This window comes from Bidens hawaiensis, unplaced genomic scaffold (genome assembly GCF_021521415.1).
Source record: "Bidens hawaiensis isolate Kalapana, Puna unplaced genomic scaffold, B.hawaiensis_p1.1 tig00014901_1, whole genome shotgun sequence".
In the NCBI taxonomy this organism is placed as follows: Eukaryota; Viridiplantae; Streptophyta; class Magnoliopsida; order Asterales; family Asteraceae; genus Bidens; species Bidens hawaiensis.
Genome location: NW_027492319.1, coordinates 316,221 through 328,481, shown reverse-complemented (window position 1 = coordinate 328,481; position 12,261 = coordinate 316,221). Strand labels below are relative to the sequence as shown.

The window sequence follows — 12,261 nt, the reverse complement described above, 5'->3', positions numbered from 1 at the left end:
GCAGTCTCGACGTAACGTGAGGTAATTATATGCGTGTCTTCCAAAATTAAATATTTGCTTTTAGTTTGTTGAATGCCAAAAATCCTTATTATTATTATTGTTACAATTAACACATTTGACAAGTAAGGGGGCTTCGAATGAAACTGTTATAACAGAAAATGTTAATTTCGTTTTTGCTCCTTGAGGTTTGGTTGTTTTAATTACTTGAGTACGATGGCTTCATGTTTCAAGAATTTTAGTGAGTTCATGTCCTTTTAGCTAACACGATTTACTTGAGACGTTAAATGAGTCACGTGCATAAGAGGTGAGGATATGCTAAAGTTATTGTGTAATATGTGCACCAATTTAGCTAAAAGTTAGTTGCTATGTGCGCAACTAAAACTAACATTTAATGGCTTAAATGTATATATGATGTTAGCCAAAAGCACTCAACTCCTTAAAAATTTAATATGAAACTTGAAGCGATAATCTAACAAAAATAAGTAATCATAATTCACATCTTAAACGAGCCTAGCCTAATAGGAAAAAAAAAAGCAAAATTAAGTGTAACATGAATTACTGAATACATGCATTTTGCATATATTCAATATTTTAGTTTTAAACCATCTCCAAACGAGTTTGTGTGTAATAAAAATATCTCCATTCTTGAAATAAAATTTGTGTAAAATTTAATCTAACATTAATTAACTTGTGTTTTTATTAAATGAACAGAGTTGATATTTGATTTATGTAAGGTCATAAGGGGTGGAGTGACAAAATGGTATACCGCCCTCTGGATTCATTTTTTTTTCTTTTCCACAGGATTCGATGATTAGTCAATGGTTTCTATGTGACGGAGTGATGTGATGTGGCCCGCTATTTTTTAATTTAAATATAAATAAATTATTTAACCTTATACATATATCACTAATTCACTAAATATTTTCACATATTTATGCTCTCTAAACTCTCCATCTTTCTAAATCATAAATTTTTCATTGTAAAATAGATCCAATTCATTATTATTTTTAATGTTTTTTTCTAAATAAAATTCTAAGTCCTACTCTACACTATTTTTAGTGCTTTTAACCTTTTAAGTTATCTATTTCAAATGTGCTTAACTTATTAATTATTTTTAACTAAGTAGTTGAACCATTTAAATAAATAATTATATTTTTGTTGTAATTTTATTGTTATGTATTTCCTAAATTTATTGACAACTTATTTTGTTTTTAAATATTGTTTCATACTAATTTAATTTAAAAATATTTACTTTTTCGTATTTAAAAATAGAGTGAACTACGTTTTCCATCCATGTGGTTTGTCAAAATCTGCGGTTTTACTCAAATAGTTTCAAATTTGCGATTTTCGTCCATGTGGTTTCATTTCACTTGCAATTAAACTCAAATTCACTAACCCCATTAAGTCTGGTCGTTAAATCCATCAGCGTGCCCCTCACATGATGAGCAGTTTTGTCGTTTTCACCCAAATACACCCTAACCCCTCAAGTGAGGGGGCTTGCGAATTAAGGCTGGAGTTTATTTGGGAAGAAAAAAAGGACAAAACTATCCCCACTTGAGGGGCACGCTGATGGGTTTAACGACCAAACTTAACGTGATTGATAAATTTGGGTAAATTGCAAGTGAAATGAAACCACATGGACGAAGATTGTAAATTTGAAACTATCAGACTAAAACAGTATATTTTGACAAACCATAGGGACTTATTCTTAAAAATAAATCAAAATGGAAAAAACTGCGACAAAGTATGATGACACCGTACTGACTGTATTCAAATGTGAAAATACTGAAAAATAAAAATATTAATTAAAAAACAAAACGTTTATCTAGCATCCTGGTTTCATAAAAAATAAAAATATCGGTTTTGCTAAATTATATATACATATGTGTATAATACTTATAAACATGTATATACATATATGTATATATACATGTTTTTATACACAAATATACAATTAAGCTACATGATAATATATATGTGTATATGTAAGACCCGGTCTCCCGGTGATCCCACAGTTGGTATTCATTCAATGATGCTTACAAAAATACCTAAACTTAAAACATCTCCCATTAAAATAAACAATTCAGAGTATATGTTCAGCGGAAAACATAATTTATAACACAAATTCCCAAAATCAGATTAAAATGTATTTAATAAAACATTAAAAGAGAATGTTTAATTTTATTGAAACTTCCGACTAAGTATGCCTTCAACTGACCGAGTAGTCTCGAGCACGTCCAAGCTGTAAGCATCCTCCCCTTACCTGAAACTCACACTAAAATGTACACAAAGTCAGCTTAAGCTGAGTGAGTTCAAGTTTAAATAAATGACATCTTTAAATATAATAAAAAAAAATCTTGTATTCCCATCATTAGAGGCCACCGTAAGCTACGGTAGCTTCTGCAAAAAAAAAACCATGTCAACAATAATAATAGGTAATCATCCTTATGTGAAAACATCTCTATACACTACTACATAAATAGGTATTTGGTACGGATTTTTTGCTACGGAAAAAATCGGTCGCCAATTTTGCTACGAAGTAGCTACGGATTAGCTATGGATACATTTTGCTATGAGTTAGCAACGAATATTCCGTTGCGAAAAAAAATATGTAGCAAAATTTGTAGCAAATTTGAAAAAATAAGTATGATAAAAATTACTTCATAAAACCGGTAGCAAAATCCATACCAAATCATGAAAGCAAATATATAAAGCGTTGTAAAATTCATTTTAGTAAAAGCCGTAGCAAAATTCATAGCGAATTTGAGAAATTATAACACTGACAGAAAAATTCATTGCAAAATGCGTAGCAAAATCAAAAGAAAAAATTTAAAACTAATTTGGCGAAATTCGTAGCAAAGTCCGTAATAAAATTCGTAGCAAATTTGAGAAAATAAAGTACTAACACAAAATTTGTTGCAAAATGAGTAGCAAAAAAAAAGGATTTTAAAACTAATTATGCGTAGCAAAGTCCGTATCAAAATCAGAAAAACGAAAATAAATTAGAAAATCTTAACAAATATGTCTTTTTATCAACATTGTACCTAATTGAAGTTGACCCGATTGTTTCTTTAGGGATCGACCAACGACCCATTATCCTATGTTCGGGACCGTCTCTAAGATTTCGAATGCCCAAGACGAGTAATGAAAACGACCCTTATACAAAAATATCTCAAAAGAAGTTGACCAATTTGTTTCTTTAGGGAAGGACCAACGACCCATTATCCTAAGCTCAGGTCATCTCCGAGATTTCGAGTGCTCAGGACGAGTAATAAAAATGACCCCTCTAAAAAATCTATAAAAAACGACAATAATTATATACATTAGATAAATATCTCCTGTTGGCGCCACACAAACTTAAAAGACATAATTTGAGTATTTAGACAACTCAATTGAGTGCATAAACAAAAGTTACGTTTGGTGGGACGGTGGAGGTTGTATGTTTTAAGACTCTTATGAGTTCCTGTTGTGCATGTTCGAATCTTGGCTGCCCAATTTTAGGTGACACTTTTTTTATTTGTTTCTCTTAGGTGGTGGGTCCAGTATATTTGTTCGTTCATCGAAAACTTTTTTCCCTATTGTAATGAATTTTGTTTTTCCTTTTTTCTTTTTAATATGGAAACCTTTTTTTAAATTTCGAAACTCTAACGAACGTAACTGATCAAATTGGCGTTGAGCACCGCTGCAATACCTAGGTTTTATTGACTAGCTTTGGATTTTATTTTATTCAACCATAGTCGTTCCTGATTCATTTAGTTTTGAGGTTATTTTTATTAAATCATAATCGACAGTTATACCAACAGGTCGATTTATTTTATTTTACTCGTATTTTATTGACGCATCATACATAATCATTTAATTTATTTTAGTTATATGTTAATGATTTTATATATATTGAGTTTAAAATAAAATTTAAAAAAATGATCTAAATGAGAAAATTGTTAAAACATAAAACGTGTACAAGTAAAATATTAAAGTATATTCGAGCAATAACATTTGAAAATGTGATTTACAAAAAAAAAGTGTGATATCTCAATATATTTTAAATTTGAATATGTAGTATGTTAAGTAATCAAAGGATTTAGCAACAACATCATTATATTGGAGCAAAATATAGTATTCATGATATTGGACCAAAATAGAATATTTGTGAGATATGATTCAGATCGTTTCAAATTTATAAATATATATTTATTATTGTGTAATATAACTTAATCCTAGGCTATTTCTATTTAAAAAAAAAAAGAAAAAAAAAGAGAGAAAAACAAACGTAGTATATATGGCTAATTAGTGGGCTATATAATTATTTCACCATTAACATTAACTCTCCTCAAAACAACCACCACGGTGATGAAGCACTAACTGAGCCCTAGTCGGACTAATCGGATTCTTCCCCACGCATTCTATCCTCAATCGGACTATCTTATACAACCCTAATCGAACTCCTATTAGTCGAAGGTAATATCTCTTGTTCTTTATCATTGAGTTTGTTTTTTTTTTTTTGTAATAAACCTTTATTCTATAGTAGACAAATCATTTGTGTTTGAAACTGTTAGGGATTTCATCTTCATGTTCTTGTGTAGAATAGCTTTATATTGCAATTTAAAAAAGGAGAAATTGCTTAGAATGTATTGCCTTAAGCGTGAATCAGCAAATCTGCAATAATATTTCTTTTTTTTCAAAAATTTTTGGCCCGATTAGCAAAACTGAAAAAACCGCATCCAAAACCAAACCGTACCCAAAAATAGAAAACCAAAAAACCGAAACCAAACAGTTTTAAAAATCAAAAACCAAAGTTTGGTTTTTGTTTCGGTTTTAGCCCAAAACGGCACCACGCACACCCCTACTAAAACGGGAAAATGAGAAATTGCTTGAAATGTATTGCAAATGAATATATGAATGTTTTGTGAAAAAAAAAACAAACAGTACAGCATATTGTATTTTTATATATGATTTTTATAATTTCATCTTCATGTGTATATTGTAGAATAAATATGCCTTTTTTTAGATAATATGAATTTTTGAATGCAAAAATTAAAGAGTATTGCATATTGTTGTAGTTTTTCATCTTCATGTTTTTGTGAAGAACTATGTTAATATTTCCATGTTTGAGTTCTCGTAGTTTTGGATACACATATGTGGATCTTTTAAATGTTATATATATATATATATATATAATGTAGTTTGTATATTATTGAATGCTAGTTTTTTAACCTATTGTTGACATATATATACTTATTTGTATGTAAGGTGTATACATTATGAATGGTAGTAAGGATAACCCCGGTGGTGGTGGTGGTGGTCGTGGTGCTACTAATGGTCTCTGTGGTGGAAAGACAAAACAAGTTGCGCGGGGATGCAATGATCGTGGCATTAAGTCTTCGGAGCCTGATCCTAGTAGAGGTGCACATGATAAACCTACTGTCTGGAGGCATGGGAAGTATGTGATTGTACGACCTCCAAAAGGTCCTGGGCTTGCATCGCGTAGAGCTAGAACTAGCAGTCATAGCCGGGTGTACGGTGGTGATCAGGGGACTAGTTTAGCAAGGCCGTTAGATATGTCAAAGACATTACGAGACATGTCAAAGGATATCATCGAGGATGATAATGATGATTTCAATGAGGATTTCGAAGATGGTGACAATAGTGATGATGGTGAAAATAATGGTGGTGATGCTGGTGACGAAGACGGTAGGGACTTGATAGACCTCCAAGGAAAACGGTATGTTTCTATTTTAAAATTTTAAGTTATGTTGTTTATTCATGCTATAATACATAACAGTCCTTGTTAATATTAATATTTATGTTTTGTTGTAAGAATTATGGCGCACAATGAAGGAGGAGGTGGTAGAGGTCGAGGTGGTGGTCCCAGTAGTAGGCGAGGTAATTGTCATGGTATTAACAACCTATAACCTTAAGTTTGTTTGTTTAATATAAATTTTATTTTTGCACTATAGAATTACTTTTCATTTATCACACTTTTACTTAGTGTTAGTCAGTCAAATAGTGTTCAGGACTGGTTGAACCGGTCGGCTCGGATTGAAGAACCGGATGACACTATAAACTATTTAGAAATTGTCTTATTAATGCCTTTAAACTTATTTATAACTTAATTTTACATCTCTTTTAATACTAACAGACTAGTTTTATTTTTCTTTAAGAAACTACGGCACATAGTTCAACCAGAGGGGGTAGAGGTCGAGATGGTGGTCGAGGTAGCAATCAAGTTAACGGTCATGGGAGTACAGACTATAGGGAACAACCAACTACAGAAGCATATCAACTTCTCCATGAGCCTAGTGATGATGAGGATGAACCCATTGCTATAGGCCGGGGAGCGGTCGTCCCACCTCCGATACCTACACCTGAAAATCGCATTTGGATTTGGGTTGAAAATGATGAGTAAGTGTGTGTTTGTGTATATATGTCTCTCTCTCTCTCTCTATATATATATATATATATATATTAATATTAATATTTTCCTTTTAGGTGACTACAAAAGTATTATTTAAAATTGTTGATTGTGGTGTATTGTTTATATTTTCTAGATTTAATATTCAAAATCGAGTTTCCCGAACTATTGGTAGCATTTTGAAGCTGATGTGGTCGGGTGGGTGGATAGGATGGAAAGATGTTCCTATATTTCATCGCGATCGCATGTTTGAGCGTTTTCAGGTGTATACCTATGTCACATTTGCACATATTATAATAATGAATATAACTTTATGAAGAGTGTAAACATTGTTACTCTTTTTTTTCTTTTTAGAAATACTATCAGTGGGAAGACGAGGAAAACCACTCAATTCACTCTTGTTGGGAGAGGTGCATTAAGGGAAAGTTTCCTAATCTTTTGGGTAAGGCTCGAAAATTTGCCAAGACTCGTGCACTTAAAAAGGGTATAGAAGTTGGGAAATATTGGTCGGTCATTATTCCGTTTAAGCCACAATGGATTAGTCAAGATTCCTAGGAAGAACTCGTTAAGGTTTGGAGTACCGGTTCGTGGCAAGACAAGTCTTCTCAAAACAGCAAAAACAGAGAGAAAGCGACAGGTGGTAGACATACTGTTGGCTCAAAAAGCTTTATTACGGTTAGAAAAGAGATGGTAAGAAATATTAATATTTCATATTTAATACATCGTCCGTTAGTAATGGTTTTTGAACATCAAAAACTGAATCGAACCATTACTAATGATTTGATTTAACATGTTAGAATTTGAAATACACACACACACTCATTTAATACATCACCAGCACTAATTTTTTTTACTAACTTATAAATATGTACTTTGTAGGACCACACATTCAAGTGGCGTGTTAAGTTTGGTGAATTCTGGTTACAAACACACGCAAAGAAGGGGTCAAGACCGTTAGATAAGTTGCCGGTTTGTAGCGAGTTGGCAGATGTTGATTTGGTGGAAGTCGATGATGTGGAAGACATTAATCAAGAGAAAAATGTGGATTGGGTTGACACAAGGGCGGGCGAAGCTTATGTAAGTTTCGTTTACTTTGTAAATCTATGTTTTTCACTAATTAATTATATAATGTTAACGTACTAATTTTTATGTTCTATCTTAGGAATCATATAAGAAACTCATTGTAAAGAAGTATGGAGATGACATTAGCTTACACCCGGAATTCGATATGGAATTGTGGTCAAGTGTTGCGGGGGGGACGAAAAAACGTTGGCTGTACGGGACTAGCAACATCACCGATCCGTATGTCGTGTTGACGGGTGCACCAGCAAAGCCAAATACAGATTCCTTTCCATCGGCGAGAAGTAATAAGGTTTGTATTTTATATTAGATAAAAATATACATAGAGTGTGCACTGTGTACAACCTGGAACTAGACCAGTTACATATGGGTCGGTCCGGTGTTTGAAACAGTTTTATGGGACAAGCTTGTGGGTTTCACTTGCTTGTGTATAAAACTAGACAAGAATGTAGAATATTATATAATTTATATGAGGTTTAATATTAAACGAAGTAGCTAACTTACAAACTGGTCACACATATTTACAAACTAGTAATTTTTTTATCTACAAGAAGAGTTTTTTTTTTCTATAGAATATTGAGCGTTAATATAATTACAGGTGCAACAATTGGAGGAAAAAATAGCAGAGTTAGAACGGGAAAAAGTAGCAGAGTTGGAACGAGGAAAAGTAGAAAAGCAGGCTATGTTGGAGAAAATTGAAGAAAATGAATGAAAAACTTCAGTTATTATCACGAAATCAGCACCAAAGCCTTCCACCAACTTACCAACTTAAGATATATGGAAATTTCAATTTTTATTCTATTTTATTTTGGATGATTGGATCTTGTATTACATATGGATATTTTATGCTAAATTGGTTTAATTTGGATATTTATCTTTATCATGATATTTTATAAATTTTTATATAATGTTTACATGAAGAAAATAGATAAATATATTAAAAAAGAAAAGATTTTAAAACAATATACAAAATGCATAGAAAATATGTATAGCTAATACCTCATATAATCCGTAGCTAAATGATGCAAATTTGTGTAGCTACATTTGTAGCAAAAATCAGTTAAAATTCGTAGCTATATTTCATAGCAAAATCCGTAGCAAAAATACATAGTTATAAAATCGTAGCAAAATTCTATAGCTAAAAGTCCGTAGCTAAAAAAGCGTAGCAAAATTCCGTAACAAATAATTTGTAGCTAAAACTTCGTAGCAAACAAATTTGTAGCAAAATCTGTGACTAATATAGCTAAAATGACGATGTTTGTTTTGATAGCTAAATTCGTAGCAAAATTCTGATTTCGTAGCAAATAAGTTAACTACGAGACTTGTACTTACGGACGAAATCCGTAGCAAATCCGTAGCAAACACCAAGTTTGCTACAGATTTGCTACAGATTTGGCCGTAACAAATAGCTCTTTTTGTAGTAGTGATATAAGCTTTCCTATATATATATATATATTTATATAACATTCAATAGTAACATTCAGGGCCGAGAAAACGTACAACCCCAACACGTAACATTCCATCAATGCGTGCAAACACGAAGTAGGCATACGTAACATCCGTAGTCGATAACGACTACAAAATTCGCCAAATATCGGCCATTCAATATTATATATACATACACATCCATACATCACCCAAGATTATCATCTCAAGGCCTATCCTATATAAATAAGCCTATGCAAAATAATTTAAACGGTTCTTCAAGCAAAATCGTTTAAGTGTACATGCTAGCCCAAAACTTAAAAAAAAAGTAAAAAGGGCATCATGAACTCACCTGAGACAAGACACGAATTCACCACGAGCTAGATGATTCCTAGGTAATCCCAAAATTCAAACACCTGTCGGTTTACATTCAATCAATACTAATGACATCGAGATGACTCGTTTATCCTACGAGACGTTCTAACATAGTTCGAGTTACCTAAACCCTCGACCTCATCAAACTAAATCACAACAGCCCCCGAGGCCTCACGTTCACCAAAACGACCCTTAGGTACTCCCGGGAATAAAGATTTCCCAATTTGCCCCCGGAAGCACTAGGTGACACTAATACGCGTGTTTAAGAGTTGTTTAGGCACCTAACATCCAACACAGCACCGTGTGGACCCAAATTCGATAAATTCACATCCAACAAGTCCACACGACGCTACACGAGTCAAATGGGTCGGTAACTCGCAAGTTCAACGCACCAACTATTCAATAAACGCAAATACGCGTTGCACTGACCCGTTTGAGTAACCGACAACCAATTCAGCCCCAATAAATATAAAAATCATTTTCCAACAGCCCGTACATTAAACCAAAGCAATACGAACTGAATTGGTCATCACTTATTTCATCCCTCGCGTTAAACGCAACCAAACACCATTCTAGACAACCGAAAAGTAGTTTTCAATCTACAACTAGTTGACCAATCTAACGAACACCAATGAACATAATTTTAAAGTATGTTATACTAGACATACCTAGGAAGATATTGGTGCAAAACAACTCAACCAAAACAGTCCCAGAATTGATAAATTGGACAACCACCTGGTAAGCCTAAAACAAGTGATTTAACAATCAATGGCGAGTTATAATGATCAATTAAGGTGTAAAGACTTGGGAAACATGGGACTAGCCTTCACTTGAAGTTTTACACCCTAATATGTAAGGCCCCGAACCCGGTAGCCTTACTTTAGCGTCGGATTTACTCATAAACACAGTTCTTACAAATCAGAGTTCATTAAAACTTTCGCGGAATATAAAAACTTTCATATAACATTTCATAACAAAACACGTCTTGTCTTAAAACATCATTTTGTCTTTCAAAATTAACGAAACATTAAACTTAAACGTCTTGAGTCTTCCGATGCCAGCCTCTTATTCAGTGCCACGTGTCTCCTCAAGCGAGCTGCCTCATCCTACTCACCTGCGTGCATACTAAAAGTCAGCTACGCTGAGTGAGTTCTAGTTAATCGAACGCCATACAATACATACACATACATACATATCCGTAGATACATATCCATACTTCACTAGTTACCCTTCTGTTCTACGTACATACTTGCTACCATACATACATGCATATCTACAATCACTAACCTCAGTCTACCGAGAGTACGTTCATAGTCCGCCGTCTATACCTGTACTCAAGGTCGTGAACACGTAAAAGGTCGGCAGTCCTTACCTATGTTCCAACCTAATTCATAGCACGTACGAGGTCCGCAGTCCTCCCCTATGCTACAATTACAGCACGTATAAGGTCCACAGTCCTTTCCTATGCTGAAAGACATCCACAACACGTACAAGGTCCACAGTCCTTCCCTATGTTGCAACCTAATTCATAGCACGTACGAGGTCCGCAGTCCTCCCCTATGCTACAAATACAGCACGTATAAGGTTCACAGTCCTTTCCTATGCTGAAATACATCCACAACACGTACAAGGTCCACAGTCCTTCCCTATGTTGCAACCTAATTCATAGCACGTACGAGGTCCGCAGTCCTCCCCTATGCTACAAATACAGCACGTATAAGGTTCACAGTCCTTTCCTATGCTGAAATATAGCACGTGTAAGGTCCACAGTCCTTTCCTGTGCTGACGCCTATCTACATTACGTATAAGGTCCGCAGTCCTTATCTACCTTACGTATAAGGTCCGCAGTCCTTATCTACGTTTACATCTATCATCTACATCACGTATAAGGCTCGCAGTCCTTAACTACGCCATCACCAGCAGAGTCTATGTCCGACAGAAGCTAGAGGGATTTGCCATCCTAACTTACTATGTCGAACGTAGAACTCACATGCCATTCGTGTACCTATATACACATACTTCACATATACAATAATTACATTATAACATAGGAACACTCTAGGCGTTCTTTACATCATTCATTTAACAACCATACCCCTTGTCGATACGTGCAATATCCGAAGATCGTTCACGCCCCGACAAGTATTCATTTGAAATATTCATACATCTTCGATATATAATATTTGTACCTTTATTTTTAACCTGACAGTACGCGCAATATCCGAAGATCGTTCGCGTACCGACAAGCAATCATTCATATCTATCACACATATCACATATGACAGACACTTATCACTTAGGATAAATGTATTAACAACACATCGAGTATGCACACAGCCCCGAAAACATAACAAGGAATGGGGCTAGAAACTCACCTGAACTCTGCTTCTTCCTCTGATAGCTGTAAATCCCTTCTTTAACTGAGCTCGGCTGACTGTATAAGTTACACGTATCAATACTCGCCTGATCCAATCTGGTGGCCTAGTATTAGCATACTTTTACTTATCGTTTTTAACTTATTTCCTAATCGAACTCGGCTTTAGGCGAAGTTAAACCTTAGGCGAACTTAGCTTTAGGCGAAGTTAAACCTTAGGCGAACTTGGCTTTAGGCGAAGTTAAACCTTAGGCGAACTTGGCTTTAGGCGAAGTTAAACCTTAGGCGAACTTGGCTTTAGGCGAAGTTAAACCTTAGGCGAACTTAGCTTTAGGCGAAGTTAAACCTTAGGCGAACTTAGCTTTAGGCGAAGTTGTCATCAGGCGAACTTGGCTTTAGGCGAAGTTCATCAGGCGAACTTGGCTTTAGGCGAAGTTCATCAGGCGAACTTGGCCTCAGGCGAAGTTATCGCTTTGAAGGCGAAGTTGCCCAGTTGCAGGCGAAGTTGCCCAGTTCCGCCGCTGTTTTGGTTTTCATCAATCATTTTGGCGATTTTAACACCCTTGTTATGGTTTAACATCACCCACTACGTTCC

The 12,261-nt window shown here is 34.5% G+C and overlaps 1 protein-coding gene across 1 annotated transcript; it reads left to right on the top strand.

The window, feature by feature from the left end:
* The first annotated feature begins 5,261 nt into the window (after nucleotides 1-5,261).
* LOC143548037 (uncharacterized) lies at nucleotides 5,262-7,111 on the top strand. Its single transcript, XM_077039306.1, has 5 exons — nucleotides 5,262-5,722; nucleotides 5,819-5,883; nucleotides 6,162-6,402; nucleotides 6,549-6,675; nucleotides 6,767-7,111. The coding sequence occupies exons 1-5, from the start codon at nucleotides 5,262-5,264 to the stop codon at nucleotides 6,965-6,967; spliced, it is 1,095 nt and encodes a 364-aa protein (XP_076895421.1). The 3' UTR covers nucleotides 6,968-7,111.
* Nucleotides 7,112-12,261: the final 5,150 nt, after the last annotated feature.

Coding starts and splice junctions, on each gene's coding strand:
- LOC143548037 (XM_077039306.1), top strand. CDS start 5,262: ATGAATGGTAGTAAGGATAACCCCGGTGGTGGTGGTGGTGGTCGTGGT. Junction 5,884..6,161: donor TGGTCCCAGTAGTAGGCGAG/GTAATTGTCATG, acceptor TTTTTCTTTAAG/AAACTACGGCACATAGTTCA. Junction 6,676..6,766: donor GCATGTTTGAGCGTTTTCAG/GTGTATACCTAT, acceptor TTTTCTTTTTAG/AAATACTATCAGTGGGAAGA.